Raw genomic sequence first — 18,014 nt, 5'->3', positions numbered from 1 at the left:
TCTCCACTCACTCCCCCCCCCCCGAAAACCTAATTTAAATTAGCTCTATATTCAGTTTTCATACTTGGTCACCCCCCCCCCCCCCCAGAAAAAAATTAGAATACTCAATCTTTAGAAAAATTATTTTATGCTGCTTTTTTTTTTTTTTTTTTTTGTGGAAATATGCAGCAGTCAATGTTGAAACGAATAAATGAAATTAGTTACTTACATGGAGCAGAATACACTGAAATATCCTCCGAAGTGTTTGGAAGAAATCTGGGAAAATGCTCTGGAAAAAGTCCTCCATAATTCACCGGGCTTGTACCGTATGGCAGCGGACAGTCAGACAAACTTTCCAGTGGTGGTGACACAGGAGGTAATGATGTCGCAGTGGACACTGATGAATTTGCAATCAAGCTGCAAGGAGATTTAGGTTTAGGTAAGTCCAAGATATCCCGCACTGAAAAACTACTTGGCTTAGCAGAAGACGTAGAACACACAGACATTTTCATACTGAATCTTAAATATTCATGACAATCTCACATTAAAGTTTTAATTAAGTTCGGACACAAACACGTAGATTAAGAAACTTTTCTTTTTTGCATCCCACACAATCTGCATAGTGGTGGACTATTTTAAAATGAAAAGCTCGGTGCAGACTTGTTGTCTATTCCAGCGTATTGAGGTTTCATGTCTAGTTCTGTGACGGGTGCCGGTATGATGCGTTTGTTGACAAGGTAAAACGTTCCGTTGCCGCTGCTTTGGGGGGAGTTCTGTCACTCACCGTCGTTCTTTTTGCCGACAAACGATTGGTCGGGGACTTGTTTGCTCGTCCCATCGGAGGCGGAGTTTCGGCTGAGGTAGAAAGTAGAAGAAATCAACTATGACATTTCCGTAGACCAGACGGGATATTGGGCTAAGGGTGGATTTTCGTAGGGTGGGGGGATTGCGATTTATAGGGGTCTCCGCTTCCAATTACCAGACTGGTACACCCCAGGTTAACACACTCCTCGTCTGTCGCTCCGGCTCGGGCATTGTGCGTTTTGTTTTGGATTCGCTTTGCGTTTTTGTTTCGGGAAACAAGCGAAATTGTGTGTTTTGCTTTTCTAAAGGACTTTACTAATAACTACGCTCTATCCAATTGTTACATAATACGTTACTCTTTATATTTCTCGCAATTAGGTAAATGCTTTTGATTTTGTATTTCGCTTATATATTCAGCTAGGTAAATAATTAATTCTTCTTAATTATCAATGTACTAATAGGCCGACACTTTTTTGGCTGAAAAATACTGACCGAATACATAAATGATGCGAACGACAAATAAAACTTCTTTTTATAGCTTCATTTATTTCATATAAAAATAATGAATTTGTGGTTCTCCCGTTTAAAGTTTCGTTTGAAAGCATTTCATAATATTCACTCTAAAAATCATTGCATTCCGATTAATATAATTTTCTAAGTGTCTCAATTGGTTTTAAACCGCTTCCGTCACTACTGTTTGTGACAAGAATTAACTAAAGCTTTAAAAGTCTTTGAGAAGCAAGAAAATTAAAAGTGAAGTAAAAACCTCTTGGTATAAATTTAAAACTTTATGACAGTCGGAAAATGAATTTCATAAAGATGAAAAAGTTTGCAATTTTGCTATTTGCTGTTAAGAACTTTCATTTTTTCATTTATATTTTTATATATTTACTCTCGTATATTTTTGACACACAGATCACGACTTGCAAAAGCTCGAGATGTATCCAACATAACAAATAAGTACGTATACAAATAAAACGAAGAACTTTTGAGTTTCAACCTTCTACTCATATCTGGTTTTAGCAAAAAATGTTCTTTTCTTTTTCTGAAAATTCTTAGATGTATATGTGAGTTTAATAAAGCACAGTTTTTATATAACATACTGACGGTGCACCCAGTCAAAGAATCATTTAATGAATTAATTCGAATTAATTGAATGTTACATCATAGGGTAACATGCTAAAATCAGGGTCCATCTAACTTAAAGAGAGACTGGAGCATGAGGACGCTGATGCATTTTTTTTTTTTTTTAATTTCACCACAAGTGCTTTTGGGTGCATTAAAAAAAAAAAAAAAAAAAATCCACCACATATGCTTCTCCGAACCTTTCCTAAAGCTCCCTGTTGGCTCTGATACAATGTGGCTATGTTCAGAGCCCGATTAAGATACTGAGAGGCCCTAGGCTAAACAATCTTCAGCGCCCTTGCAGTCAAATCTCACAATTTTAGCCATTGGCTAAGGCAGTTTTATCAGTTTGAGGGCCCCTAAAAGGCAGGAGGGGGGGAGGGGAGCCTAGGCTACAGCTTAGTTGGCATATTCAGTATAATCAGACCCTAGCTATGTCATAATTAGAGAAGAAAACAGTCGGAAAAAAACCGGAAAATTTGCGGAAAAAACGGGAAAAAAAACGTTTTTTTTTCCGAAGGTGTTTATTTCCACTCCGGTCCGGAAAAATTGAAAAATTGATTTTTTCAACTTTTCAGGAAGTTTTATTGAAATTTTCAGCAGAAAGTGATAAAATTAGAAATTTCACACACTTAAATTATGATGCTATTTCTTTCTTCCCCACCTCTTCCTTGCATGTTAAAATACTGTCTAATTTTGAGAATGCAAGTTGTTTTATGATAATATAATTTGCATATAGTTCAAAAAACATTTAATATTTTTTGCACAAAAAAGAATTTTTTTCCACAGAATCATCTCAATAATATCAATTAGGGGAATCGTTAGAGATGAGAGTATATGTATATCATTAGGGTTGCGCGATGTAGGAACTACTACATCGTGATGTATCGACAACCTTACATCACGATGTAAGCAGTGATGCTCCCATCAATTTTTTGAGGGTATACTCCCAGTAATCCATTACGCACAATATGTGTATGCTGTCATATACATAATATGAGGCAGTGAGAAGCAAAGGGATGTAAGTGGCAAAATTAAAAATTTGTAGATAACCAGTACGCATGGTAGGTGAACCTCTCCTCTGTCTTGGGGCACGAGATGGTACTAGTAGATCTGGTAGTTGCTGCTATACAGCATGATTTAGAAGAAAAAAAATCAATGAAAGCCTACCTAGGATGTTATCTTTAAACTCGTTTTACTGAAAGCTTGAAAATGTCTGCTTGCATCCCTTTGCTTCTAACTGCCTCATATGTCATAATATGAACATTTTTGAAGCTTGAGGGTATACGCTATAGGTGTAAAAAATAATGTTTGAGAGTATACAGCGTTTATGGAGTATTATACCCTATGGGAACACCGCTGGATGTAAGCATTTTTTTTTTAAATTTTTTAATAATAACATTATTTATAACTGCTTGTGTTTAAATTTTTAATTTTATATAATATATTCAATATGAAAAAATATAAATTACGCCCGATACTATAAACAGATTCAATCCTCAAGAAATAGTCAAAAAAAAAAAAAAAAAAAACCACAGCAGCATTGAAAGTGCAAGATAACAAAACATATTACAGACATGTGTTTTGAGATTACAATGAACCTATTTTTCAATGCAAAAAGATGTGAGCTCATGGGAACAGTATCATCTCCTTGCATTTAGAAAGAGGTTTCTCGAAGCACCATAATAAGTGTTTTGGCGAATGATTATAAGATAAAGCTTTGTTCATCAACGAATTTTCCGTCAAGACTTAAAAAATTGCATTTCCTGCAAGTTTTGAGGAAAATAGAGGTCTTGGTTTGCTAATGATACTTCCACACAAATAACTTCTACACTCTGAACATTCTTTATCAAAACTAATATCCTTAGTGAAGAATTTATTTTCCTTCTTCATGAAACAAACAAGCATAACTTTATTCACAGAACTATGTTTCTGCTGACTGTGCGAACCAAATGCATCACTGTTGTGCTAAGCACAAAAGTGGAATCTACAGTTGAGCTCAAACTGAGAAATTCCGCTTTAAAGTTTGTTTCATCCATATATTTGACTCAGATGTCCTTTTTGTTTTTTAGAATTTTTTTAAAAAATAGCTTCCAATCAAATGACTCTAAAACAGTTTATTTATTAAGTAAAATACGAAACAGAGAACAACTTGGTTACAATGACTCATTTTTGTTCAAAAGTGCAGGTACGACTACTTTTATTACTGTGCTTTGCACGGCCGTATAGTTAACTGGAACTCCAGTTTAAATTTTAGTTCAGCTATAAAAACCATTACGAAGTTTTGGTTTGTGATTTCTGTAGGAGAGATAAAGAAAAACCAATTTAGTTTTTGATTTGGTCTTAGACTGGATCGGAAAAAATCATAACTCAATAGCTTTCATTTTCAAACAGTAAAGTTACGTTGCAAGGAAGAGAAATCGTACTTATTTTCTTTTTAAAAAATATCAATCATGTTTGAAGTCAATAATTAATATTATTATTTCAAGTTTCAAATGCAATCTAAAATAGAAAATGTAACTGTTATGATTAGACACGCCTTTCCCAATATTATTGGTTGAACGACGATTTGACTTATTTCTGGTATTTGGCCAAGAAAGTTCTAAGGCTATTTTTTTCTAACTATTTACTTACGATACTTGTATGTGTATTTCTGTCAAGCAGAAAAGAAGATGTGTGGATTGCATATATTTTTTAATGCTTAACCCTTTATATGCTCCAAGAAAAACAATACTATTAAGAAACCCTATTTTTATCAATAAAAATATCGATTTTTCCATTTTTTCCAGAAAAAAAACGGTTTTTTTTTTCCACCACTTCAAAATTTCCGGAAATTTTACATCCTTAGTCATAATCGATCAATTTCACACAAATGAGAGTTAGCTCTGCGTAAATGAGAGCATTAATGTGTGTATGTGCAAGGACGTAGCCAAGGAGGGGGTCCATGGGGTCCGGACCCCCCCCCCCCCCTTCCCGAAAGAACATTGTCTGCTTTTTATTGGTTGTTGCACCTCACGTCAACAAAAAAATTCCAAAGAGAGAAATTTTATGAAACCCGGTATTTTCTCCTTAAATATTAACATTACTCAGCAGTTTTAACGCATCCGAGTCAATTCAGAACACGAGAACCTCGTGCAATAACTGCAGGTTCCGAGTTGCCGCCTGTCTTTTACTGTGTTGCGTACTGCGTCCGAAAACGAAGAATTTCCGTATTCTTTCAACCCAGCTGGGTTGTGACCTTGAAATTCGGCCCCTTTCCCTCAGTCCACCAGATTGCCATCGGCAAAGTAATTGTCAACAAACATTCCCCAGTCCTTTGGGGTGGTTTTCTTTCTTTCTTTTTGTTTTGACTCTTTTCCCGTTTGGAATTGATTTCCTAGACATGCTGCACGAAGGACAGCCAGAGTGAGGTGCATCCCTGGTGAATCAGAAATTGAAATTCCTATTATTTTCTGCTTTAACACACAGTATCTTTCTACACATATCTTGAACGAAATTGTAATCAGAAGAAAATTAAGTTTACACAAGCTAGGTAAGTTGTCCTTTTAAAGTTTTTTTAATAATACGAGCAATTTTATGTGTTAATTTGTTTTCCCATTTAAAAACTAAGTTCAGACAGCAACGAAGAAGAAATTCTACACATTTCGCGTGTTTGAGGATGCGAAAAAAATAAACTTTAATTATTAATTAATTAATTTTTGTTCTTTATATTTTTGGTATGATTCATTTAAGATTTATTTTATATTTTGATTAATAATCTTATTTAAACTTTTAGGGTTTTTTTTTTTACAATAATAGATTACTTATCTCCCGGAAGCTTACAACTTTTAAACTGTAATCCTGAAAAGTTCTTTTTTTTTTTTTTTTTTTTTTGAACATTTGTGTCTTATTTTTAGCACAAACTAGACTTTTTACGGATGTTTTTCCACTCAATATTTAAAATGACCGTTAAACATATTAAATGTCCAAAAAGTATTTGTGTTTGAAGGTAAAATAAGTGAATAAATAAAATTTGAAGTTGATGCAACGGAATTACTTTTCGCTGTATCAAAATTTTATGGTCCCAAGAGAAGAGCCGTTAGTCATTTTTAACTGAAGAAAAAAATCTTTCTTCGATGTTGTTCCGTTTTTCAAGAGAAGCATAGTTGTATTTGCTTCATTGGAATAAATTTTCTGATTGTTATTTACCGCCATTGTACTGAGGATTTATTTAGTAAGCATCTATGCATCCATCATTAGTAAACTGCGATGGTAGCATTAAATGTAACAAAAAACGGACATGTGCATTTAACTATAAATTACTAGGTGAAAATTTCTGCTATTTACTGCGTTACAAGCAAATAATTAAAAAAAATTGAATGCGAGGTAAATTTTCTTGTGTTTTTCACTTATATATTAGATTTTTTTTCAACTCTCAATTTCTTCAAGTTAAAATTTTTTGCTATTTCTTGCAGTAGAATATGTTTTACTAACATCACATAAAAGAAAGAAAAAAAAGTCAATACCTACGTTATAAAATATGATATGCTTTCGAGAATACAGGATGATTACAAAATTGCTTCTAAAATGGAAGTTATACCAATTTGAAAATGAAAGAATCAGAAGTGTTATTATTGTTATATGAATTTTGGAAGGTAGATTTAAATCATTACTGGGATTTTTAACCACAATCATTCTAAGAATTTTTTACAAAAGATTGTCTTTAGACTTTGGAACATCAGATGACTGAGGAGCAAAAAATTTACAAACAGAGGCTATAAGAAACCTATAAGTTTTGATTCCAAAAATTGGCTAGCTTTATTCATATTGCATATAGTTGAAAATGCATCTAATTTGATGCTACGGTATTATCGCAATCTCAAATTTGACGTTTGACTCCAAATTATGAAATTTTGAGTCTGACACTTGCTTATTGCTAATAAAGACAGTAAAGTAACCAGGTTATAATCAAATATTGTCACGATAATTCGTAATAGAGCATATTGCCATTTTCCCTGTAGTTGTTTACAATTATATTTTAATTTGAAAAAGACTGATTTGTACAGAAGTTGTTTTGTATCAGCAGAATAAACAGAACTCGTGTTTGGTGGTGAGATAGGTGGGTGCGATGCCTCCTCTTGATCTTTTAAATGAAGCATCAAATTGAAAACATCAGAGGAAAATCGCCAATAATGTTCAAATCATTCATGACCTTATAATAAACATTTATAAAAAGCAATCATTTGCATTTTTTCCAAAATGTTGTTGAAATAAAAATACACAGATGCTTAGTTTCATTCATTATACATTCCATTACTCGATAGGTAAAAGATCTCTCAGGTATTCGTTTGGCTTGACAAAATTGAACCCTTAGTGCAGTTTCGCATTGAAGAGAGTTCAAGTGTCTCCATCTGGTGGAAACTCGGCATCAAAATTTCTTATGCCACTCACATCTGCGCCTTAATGGACATTAATGGCATTTGAAAGACTAGATGCCATATCGGTGGTTCGCACGGTCCGAAAAGGATAAAGCCTCTAACGATAACGAAGCCCGATTAGAAAAAAAAATACCATAGCGGATCCTAAGATAGCTTATTTTACCAATTCGTTGCAAAAAAAAATAATAATAACGATTAAAAAAAAAAAAAGAAAAAAGAAACGGCAATACGCCTTTTTTTTAAAAAAATGATTGCAGCAAAGGAAGTCTCCGTCCATCAAAGAGATACAATTGTTTGTTCAAGATTTTAAATGATGGTTAGAAATGATAATTAGAAAACGGATAAAATTAGAAATTTCATTCAATTTCGTATTATCAAAAGAATGTTATAAACGTAGATAAACAAAGAACTAGTTCAAGCTTTTTAAATGAAACCTTGCTAATATTTTCGTCGAGAGGGTGGTTGAATTTTGCCAGAAATCTTGATCAAATCGGGCAGGGTGGCGGAATTACGTTATTTAGCATTCACACAGTTATACATTCGACGCGATAGATATAGATTTCTTTATTTTTTCAAATAAAATGACTTGTACATATTTTGTTGAAATATATTACAAAGCTTTAATATTTTATTAAATTATCACCTGCATTTTCCAAGAAATCCCTAGAACAGTTTTCGTTCTCCGATTTTCTTTTATTGTGAACTTTTTATTAATAGGAATTATTATATTCCTCATTTTCAAAGCATCAGAACAGAGGAAGCTTATGTGATGAAATTTTTCTAACCATGTTTGGAAACTTAGTATGGGATAACTTTTAGTTTAACGTTAATTTTATAAACTGACAATAATTTCTTTGCCACTTAATGTAAAATTTTTGTTTACTAATTTTAACAATTGCTTCATCAATTTCAATTATTTAATTAATTTTAGTTAATTATATTATTCATATTTTAATAATTAGTTTTAATTGGATTTATTTTTTTAACGTGAAAATGAGCTGCTAATTTTGCTTTAGCATGCTTCCTCTTTTGAAGCTCGGTCAACCTTGGACCCCCCCCCCCCTTAACAAAGTTCTAGCACGTGCCTGTATGTCCACAACTTACGACAGACTTGTGTTTTACCACGCGGCTGGTCCTGCGTGAATCTATTTGCAGGGTTGGAGTTGGATTGACGTCTTTTTTACGCCCAAGGCCAAACTTAGAGAAAACGCCCCACCTCACTTATCCGAGCTCTATCGATATTGCCCCCAACCTCCCCGTATGACAAAATGGGAGAAGGGATTATTTTTTAACTATCCTTCAATGCTGTTCGAAAACTGGGGTTCGGGAATGCTCGCCTGGAAATTTTTTGAAATTGAAACTTTAAAAATGCAATTTTTGTCCATCTAAAGGAATTCAACGAGAAGTAATGGAATTTGGAACGTGCCTAGAAAGTTTTCGAAATTGAAATCCAGCATACACAATTGTAGGTCATCTGTGATGATGTAAGAGGAAAGCATTTCAAAGTCATAAAAAAAAAAGTTTGATGATCTTTCATGATGCTGGAGGTGGACGGAAGTCGGGAGCCCCGGAATATTTTCAAAATTGAGAAATTTTTTTCGATGCGTGGACTATCGGTGATTCTACCGCGTAAATGCTTCGAAATTGACAACTAAAAATATTGTAGGACATCTTTTATGGCGTGACGGAAATGGATGGGGTTTAGCCCTTCTCCCTCAGAAAGTTTTCGAAATTGAAGACCTAAATACGTAAATGGAAACCATCTTTGATTACATTTGGAGGAGGGATGGGGTTTGGTAACACTCTTTCGTAAGTTTCAATGTCGAAGTTTTAAAAACAAAATTTTAGACGATATCAATAATCTTGAATTAGAGCTAAAGTTGGGTGCACTCTCCGGGGGAAAAAAAAGAAAAATTGTGGACATAAAAACGAAAACCATTTTTATTTAGGTGTGGGGAGGCGGGGGGGGGGGGGAGCTGAAGTCAGGGGTCACTCCTGGGGAGAGTTTTAGGTCTTGAGGTCCTTAAATCTAAATTTTAGACGATCTGTTATGATACGGAATTGGGGCGTTCGAGAGCTTAAAAAAAAAAGCTGCTCGTCGTTCAACACACAAATCACAAGTTACATACCTTCAGTTTTTTTTAGAAATGTTTCATTTTTGTATTTTAAGTCTGGTTACGTCATGCTGCATCACCGCTGGAACTGATTGAAACTCGGGGGTATTCAAGTAAACACCACATACGTATGAACCGCCACTTGCACACCATGAGGCAATATACAAGAGCCTACCCGCTTTGGGCCACCCTCGCCCATAGCTTAAGTAATTTTTCCCTTACTGTTTAAACTAGCAGTACTCGCATGGCGATGCCCGTGCTAAGAAATTAAAGGAAGACCGTTGAACAAAAAAAAAAAAACCACGCCCCCCGCTCCGCTTCTGATGTTAAATGATCATTTTTGTTCAATTAAAATGCGTACACAACTTTTCAAATGACTTATTAAAGTGTCTCTGGAATTTAAAACTGTTCGCCAAAACACATAACAAGATTAACAGTAGCTTTAAAACTCAAAATAATCCTTCAACTACATGGTTCATCGCTTAACGCGCCAAGAAAACACGCTACCGTGACCCTGCCCTTTAGCAAGTGAAGCGGTTTTTCCCCTGCAATAGGGAAGTTTTCGATTTTTCAATTTTATTTTTATATGAAAGAGTAACATGTATGAACATCATAGGTGAAAAAATTTTTGCAATACGATAAGTAGTTTTTTTAAAATTAATTTTTAAAGTTCAAGCGCTTGTGACGTCAAATGGCATAGGAAGTGACGTCATCCCCTCTTCCGATAGGGGAGAAGCCGAAGGTCACGCATTCGACTTCGAAGACAAAATGTAAAAGGCTTATCCACATTCATTATCCTCGCATTTAACTCCTCGCGTTTCTGGAACATTAAACCTCTCATCCTCTCGGAAATATTCGAATATCATCATTGATGTTACATGAGGAACATTATTTAGATTGTGCTTTAACGAATCCGGCCTCCATAGTGTGTTCAAAAGGATTATTGAATTTCTAAAAAATAAAAATATCAGCACGCTCAAAATGTTCCTAGCGAAAACAAGGGATCTTCGGCGGAAGGTTGCCCATTCGCTCGCGCCCTGTGACGTAGGCTCGTGACGTTTCAGAAGCGCGCACTTTTGCGCGTGGATTTTTAAAAATTCATTAAAAATCAACCACAGTGTTTTAAAATTCGGCGATGTTGAATTTTTTAGTTTTGAGGGTCAATTAACAATATCCAATAGCCAAAATATGAACATTTAATAGGTTGCAACTTCCCTATTTAAAGTGTTTCGCCAAATGAACTATGCTATAATAAAAACGTTATAAAAAACAATCACAAGTGAATAATATGACAAATCAAATTATTTACTTAGATATGTAACTTCAACTATAAGAACAAAAAAAAAAAAGAAGAAAAAGTTGAAGAAATAAGGAAAACAAAACCCAATAGAAAAATCCAACAAAAACAAATTATGTGCCTGAACATCGAAAAAAACGCATTCAAAAATCTGTTCGATGGTCACAACATTGTAGCATGGGCATGGTTCCTCGCAGCTATCGGCACTGTCGGTCAGTGCCCTCTCGAAGTGTTAGCTCACCCCACCATCTATTAGGAATTTATAGAACTAAACTTACCCCGCCATTTATTAGGAATTCATAGAACTAAACAATCAATTAAACATTTAATTTGCAATAACAATTATTTTGGTCAATCTGGTTTTAAAAAAATAGCCTTAATCAACAAAAGGACTAGTCAACACAAAAAGAATTTTTCATTCCAGAGATTAGCGCGTTCCAACAGACAAACCCTTCAGCTTTATAAAATTAGTATAGAAATAAATTTTCTCGTTTTCATAACATTTTTTATTGCTGCTGCACTCCTACTGGCCATAAAGTAATGTTATATAGCCTATAGCCTTCCTCAATGAATGAACTATTCAACACGTAAAGAATTTTTTTATTCGAACCAGTAGTTCCTGATATGAGAGCGTTCAAACAAACAAACTGTTCAGCTTTTTTAATTATATAATAATAAGAAAAATAAGACAATGTTACGTCATATAAATTTTTTGTATTAATTATTTTTAAGGATGTTCTCTAAAAAGAACCCTCGAGATTTGCATCATGGCTGACTTCGTGATTCACTTACTGAATCACGAAGCCACAGGTCGAGCCACCGTGGCTATACGCATAGTTTGCGTTCCAAGCTTTTTATATTATAATATAAATTTCCTCGTTTTCATGTTATTTTTTATTGCTGCTCAACTCCTATTAGTCATAGCGTTATAGTATATAGCCTATCAAGGCCGTATCCAGAAATTTTTTTCGGGAGGGGCCCAGATTAGCACATTGCCCTAACACACACACATATAGTATATATAGACACACCAAACGCATAAAAATGTTAACTAGAAGACTTTTTGTCTCGATTTTTAATGATTCCACTGTTTGGACTTGTTATTTTAATTTCTTATTATTTTTCTTATTCACCTTGTAGTGGTAGGGATAACAGAAGAGTGTCCCTTTAAGTCGGATGTAGAACATCCATAATTTCAGGGGTCCGGGGGTTTTTCAACCGAGAAATTTTCGAAAAAAAAAATCTGTATTTTGAGGCCTTATATTAGGTAATTGAGACTACAAAAATATGAAAAAAAAAAAAAGGCAAACAAAGTCTTTTAAAAGTTATACATTTTTTTGCAAATCAAGATCAAACAAAATAAAAATTGCTTGCTCGAAAAATCATGGAACTTAATGGACAGAGAGGAAAAACGAGAGAGGAGAAAAGAGAATCACTTCGTCATCTGCTCATATCCGCTTTTAGTGAAGTTTGTTTTTGATCACTCCTCCTACCCCCATTTTTTTTTCATTAAATGCCCTACAGTATGAAAATTGTACAAAATAGTTTAAAAGAAACGGTGTAGACATTAAGAAAATGAGAACGTAAGAGTAATATTCTGGCCATTTGGACAATTCATACTTTATTTTCTTGATAAGATACAAAATTGGAGAACTTTTCAAGGAATTTCAAAAACTTAAATAATTTTTAAAGACTCTCGAACAGTTGAAATTATTTGAAGCTCTTTATTTACACTTTTCAGAAGTTGATTGCAGTCTTACAAAATGATTAGGGTCTGGTGGGGGAAAGTTGTCAATGGGGTAAAGTGGTCATAATTCAAATAAAAGGCTACAGCTTGGAAATTAATCTATACATATAATAAAATAAGATGTTTGTGTGTGTGTGTGTGTGGCGCGTATCCCGGGAAAACGGTAAGGCCTAGAAAGATGAAATTTGGTATACAAGTGTAGTTTTTGCTGAAGTTGTGCACCTCGGGCTTCGATTTTTGATATTTTAATTAGAAAAAAAGTTATTTAATGTTTTATGTGATTTTTAGCACTTTTTAGTACTTTTAACCTCATAGACCCCGAACCAATCGCGCCAGACAAATATTTTTTGTACTATAGGGTCGGAAATTTAATTTTAAATATGATGAATGAAAAAATTTTGAAAATAGAGCAATTTTTGTATTTTTTATAAATTTTTGAAAAAACCTTTATTTTGCATTTTTTTCTGGGTTTTATATTTTTCTAATATCATCCTGCGAGAAGTATCAAAGCCTCATTTCTAAAATTTAAGTTGGTAATAGAAAAAACATTTCGCCCTCTTCAGAAGAAAAAAGTTGTAAAAAATACGCAATAGTTTTTTTTTTTACGATTTTTTTAATGCTGAACACATTATGTCTTTCCACGCATCAGTCGAAAAAAACGTTCTTAAATCTTCTATGGCTCTGACGTCACTGCTTGGATTTCGATTCGATATTTTCGACGGAATCTTAATCGCAAACAATGTTAATCTTTTTTTTTTACTATATAGCTTACTTCTCATTTCATGAGGTGATGACCACGTGTTTTTCCGGCAGCGCTTGCTTTTTTCTTTCCTTTTTTTTTTGTTTTATTTAGGGATTGCATTTATTTCTTTTTTCATTCTCCCCCCCCCCCCAAGCTGGACGTTTTGTTGTATCTATATTACGTTACATTTGATAGTTTTGCGCGTTTAAGTCACTAAAAACAGCGAGATTTTTTTTTCTTTGTCACTTACTTTACTTTGTTACTTTTGGCACTCTACGGGGAATTTTGGAGATAACTTTTTTTTTTTTGCTCTACTTAAATAAAAAAGCGGTTTTTTGAGTGATCTTTGTTTTTATTAAGAAATGAGTTGGGAGGTTAAAATAAATAGAGATGGATAAGAAATTTTAGAGATAGATCATAAAGGTAGATAGCCGCCGAAGGCGTCAATCTTGGCGTAAAAATGTGAATGACACAAAAAAAGATAGAGATGGACTGTTTAATACTGCTGCCAAATTTATTTAAACAGCCGCCAAAGGCGGCAAAATTGAATTAAAATGGTAAATGACAAGTTAGCCAAACAGCCGCCGTAGGTGGCTGTTTGCATAGAAAGGTGAATGGCGTAAGAAGATGAACGAGCTGGTCGCCGCAGGCGGCTAGTGTTCGAATAAATGTGAAAATTTTATTTTAGGGTAGTGTATTTATAAACTATATTTTGAATACAAAATTTTACATCTGGCAAAATTTTATTTAGTAAAAAAAAATATTTTGTGTAAATATGAAAATTCTTAAAATCTAAACACCTTTTTTAACTTCCTTGGGAAATTTTGTTTGTTAGAATTATGAAAAGATTGACTGCACAGGAAGCTTCCTACATGTCTCAAGAACTCTTACTCATTAGCAGTTAGCTGAATCTATTTTGAATAATTTGTTAGAACAATTTAAGTAAGATGGGGTAAAGTGGTCATAATATTAGGCTTAACGAATATTGTTCTTCTAAAGTCACTAAATCTTTAAGTATAAGGCAGATATAAATTAAATATTAATTTCACTTAATATGTATTGTTTTTACAATAAACAGGGTTAAATATACGAGTATATGCGTATGTATACGCATATACTCGTGTAGGCACGTATATATACGTATTCACATAAATGCACCAATAAAAACACGTATTTGGGTACCTGCAAGTATTTTTTATCTATACAGATATACATTCGACTATACACGTATATTCCCGCTTATATACTCGTATATATACGAACAATTATATACTCAGGGAGACACGTATATACGCGTACGTACTCGAGTAGACACTTGCATTCAAGCATATGATATACATGTATACAGGGTGAGTCTAAACTCTTGGTCAAATTATTATAAGGTGTTAGATGGGATGATAAGAAGCAAGAATCATGAGAAACATCCAGAATCAAACTCAAGGCTGACGCGCTATATGCACGCAAAGCCAGAAACTGATGGACGCAAAACATGTCACAAATTTATTATACAAAGACAATTTTACACAACATTTTATGTTTTAAGAAAATTTTACAGTTATTGATGAAATTTGCTGCCGGCAGCTGTAATACATGCATCGCAATCACTCTGTTGCAATTACGAGACTTTTGAAAAACTTTCATCAGTCGCTGCACCTTCGTTGCGATGCGTGTATTAGAACTACTACAGGTCGTAACTTTTAACAACTGCTCTAAATATGTCTTAAAAACTAAAATGTCGGGTAAAATCATCTTTGTGTAACAAATTTGTGACCTGTTTTGCTAACGTCAGTTTCTGACCTTTTGTGCATGTAGCGCGTCAGCGACCATAAGTTCCTTATGATTCTTTGCTTCTTATCATCCCCTTTAACACCACTTAGATTTTGCAAAAAATCTTGGATTCATTCTGTAAGCATTCATGTATATTAGCGGATATACTCGTGGATATACGTGGATACATGTAATGGTGTATACACGTAAATGCACGTATATACGTCTAACAGGCATATAATCGTGTTTACACGTAAACATACGAATATACTCGTGCTTTCATATATATTTACGTGAGTAGACACGTACAAACACGCACTGGATATATCCAAGAATTAACTCGTGTATACTCGTATAAGTATGTATGTACACTTATATATGCGTATATACGTCGACTGTACACGTATATACTCAGGTATGCCAGCATATACTCGAGATACAAGCGCAAAACACGCATATCATGTTCTTTTCGACGCTTTACTCGCATATACACGTGATACGTATATACTCGTGTAGACACGTATACACTCCTATAGGTAATCACGTATACATGCGTGAGTATATACGTGTATAAACTCGTGTATACACGTATATACTTGAGTAGGCATGTGCATGCATCTGATGTATACATGTATCTATTCATATATGAACATGTTTACTCATGTCTACACGACACGTATAGTAGACTCGTGTATACCCGTATATACTCGTACATATACTTGTAACTATAAAAATAACCGAAATATACAAAAATTAGGGTTATTTGTAACGGTTTTGCAGTTTTTTTAAACTATGACCACTTTACCCCATACTATGACCACTTTCCCCCATCCCATGGGGTAAAGTGGTCATAAATACAAAGGGAATTGAAAGTGTTATAAAACTACTTAAATTCAATATTTTAATAATGCAACAACAAAAAAAGTTGAAGTGTTTAAAGAATTTATTGTTTCTATTATCCACCTAAGTTGAAAACCTACGATATTATGACCACTTTACCCCACCAGACCCTATAACTTTGTAAGACACACCCGTTTTAAGTTTAGAAGAAATGCAACGAAATATTTCTCGAAACAAACTTTTTTTTTTCAATCACAAGTAGTGCAGAAAATGAAAGAGAGTAGAGTAAGTGTTATTTTTTTCTCTCATACTACAGGTATTAACAGTATGGAGGAGGAAGTGCACAGAAGTCAGTTTGGTAGTCGACCGAACTGACAAAGGGCCTGCCTTAACCCTGGACTGCCCTGAATTGAATTGGGAAAGAAAGCAGGAAGTCCTAATTAAAGGTCTAAATTTCAAGTGTGCCTTGCAGCTAATGAGAACTAGAACTGCTTTTTCTGCATTTCTTCAAAATATGATAAATTTTGAATAGTAGTAAAATTGAGAATAAAAAAAACTTTGTCATTTTTTTTTCTGACATTAGGAATTAAAAAAAAAAAAACCTTCTTCTGTTTTACGGTACAAAACATTTCGGGTTTTGGGGGGGGGGGGGTCGTCAGGCCCCCCCTCTGGATACGGCCCTGTAACCTATAGCCTTTCTTGATGAATGGACTATTCAACACAAAAAGAATTTTTCAATTCGAACCATTAGTTCCTGAGATTAGCGCGTTCAAACAAACAAACTCTATTGCTTTATATTATTAGTATAGATTTAAATATCATAACCCTTGAATTTCTTGGTACAGTTTTGCTTTTCTCTCATTTTTTTTTTTTTTTTACCTTAGAAAGATTTAAAACTGTCGGTATCTCTTCCTTGCAATATTCTAAATGTCTCTCTCTATTTTGATTTCTCTTCCGTTTAAATGTGTCAGTAAAATCGAGAAATAGAAGTAAAATAATGTTATAAGGTAAATCTTATAGAATTTGCGCACAATTCAACATAATAGTAATAATAGTAAAACGTTATCTAGTTATTAATGTTTTGCTAAACTATTCATGAATAATTGTAAAATCATTTGTAGGTTATGGACTTTTTTTTGCAGTTTTGGTGTTACGTTTTAATGTAATGCGACAGTTGTAACAAAACTAAGAGGACGTTTTTGCGCAATCTGCTCTTATAAAGACAGAAAGATTGCGCACATGGGTAGGAGAGATTGCTCTAAAAAATACCTATACAATTTAATTGTAAGCAACAATAATTACTCTTAAAATGACAATGTTGTAAGGTTTTTATAAATCACCACAATTATAGTGGGAGTAAATATTTTAACCTAATCATTAATGAATCAGAAAAGGCACAGCTTTTAAAAGGACGTATAGTAATTGCAATTTTAAGAAACAAATTAAAGAAACAAAACAAGGAACACCATAAAATTTACAAAATTTCATGAAGTTACATGAAATCAGTTATTTATTTTTAGTTTATTAGAAATTATTGTCCTTTGATTAAAATTTGTCTATCTTCGTCTTACAATACAAAGTAACGGATAAGTCGCGTAATCTCGACTTATCCGTACCATGAACAGTGAGCCATCTCTCCTAAAGTAGTAGATGCGCGAACACTGCTATTTCGGTAGGGGAGATTCCTCGATCTTTTATTTTAACAAGGCCGTTGCTAAAAAGAACTACTGGTGGGCAATTCCATAAAACTAGAAACATCATAGTAAAAAAAAAATAAAAAAAAATTCATTTGAATTTTGACATCTTGAATTCAAATTATGTTTTTCGCAATCACAAGTGTGTGTATGTAGGCGTGTGTGTTTGTGTGTGGGGGTATGTGTGTTTGTGTGTAGGGGTATGTGTATGTGTGTGTAGTCATGTGTGTTTGTCTGTGTGATGGCATAAGTGTGTGGGTAGTTGTGCATATGAATGTGTATGTGTGTGTGGTGGGTATGTGTATGTGTGTGTAGGCATATGTGTTTGTGTCAGTGTGCAGGCATGAATGTTTGGGTAGTTGTGTGTATGTGTGTGTATGTGTGTGTGCGTGCGTGTGTGTGTGTGTAGCTGCGTATGTATGCGCGTGTGTGTAGGACATGGATGCAACCTGGAGACGGCTTTCGCTATAGGAGCAGCATCGTGAGGA

General features: G+C 34.0%; 1 protein-coding gene across 1 annotated transcript in view; it reads right to left on the bottom strand.

Moving 5' to 3' along the window:
* Positions 1-18,014, bottom strand: part of LOC129218860 (homeobox protein Nkx-2.5-like) — a 99,620-nt gene that overhangs the window by 35,597 nt on the left and 46,009 nt on the right. Inside the window, exon 2 of the mRNA XM_054853181.1 lies at positions 209-396. Coding sequence (XP_054709156.1) covers positions 209-396 — 188 coding nt within the window. The remainder of the gene's footprint in view (positions 1-208; positions 397-18,014) is intronic.

The sequence above is a fragment of the Uloborus diversus genome, chromosome 3 (genome assembly GCF_026930045.1).
Source record: "Uloborus diversus isolate 005 chromosome 3, Udiv.v.3.1, whole genome shotgun sequence".
Classification (NCBI taxonomy): domain Eukaryota; kingdom Metazoa; phylum Arthropoda; class Arachnida; order Araneae; family Uloboridae; genus Uloborus; species Uloborus diversus.
This window is presented reverse-complemented; position numbering and strand designations above follow the sequence as displayed.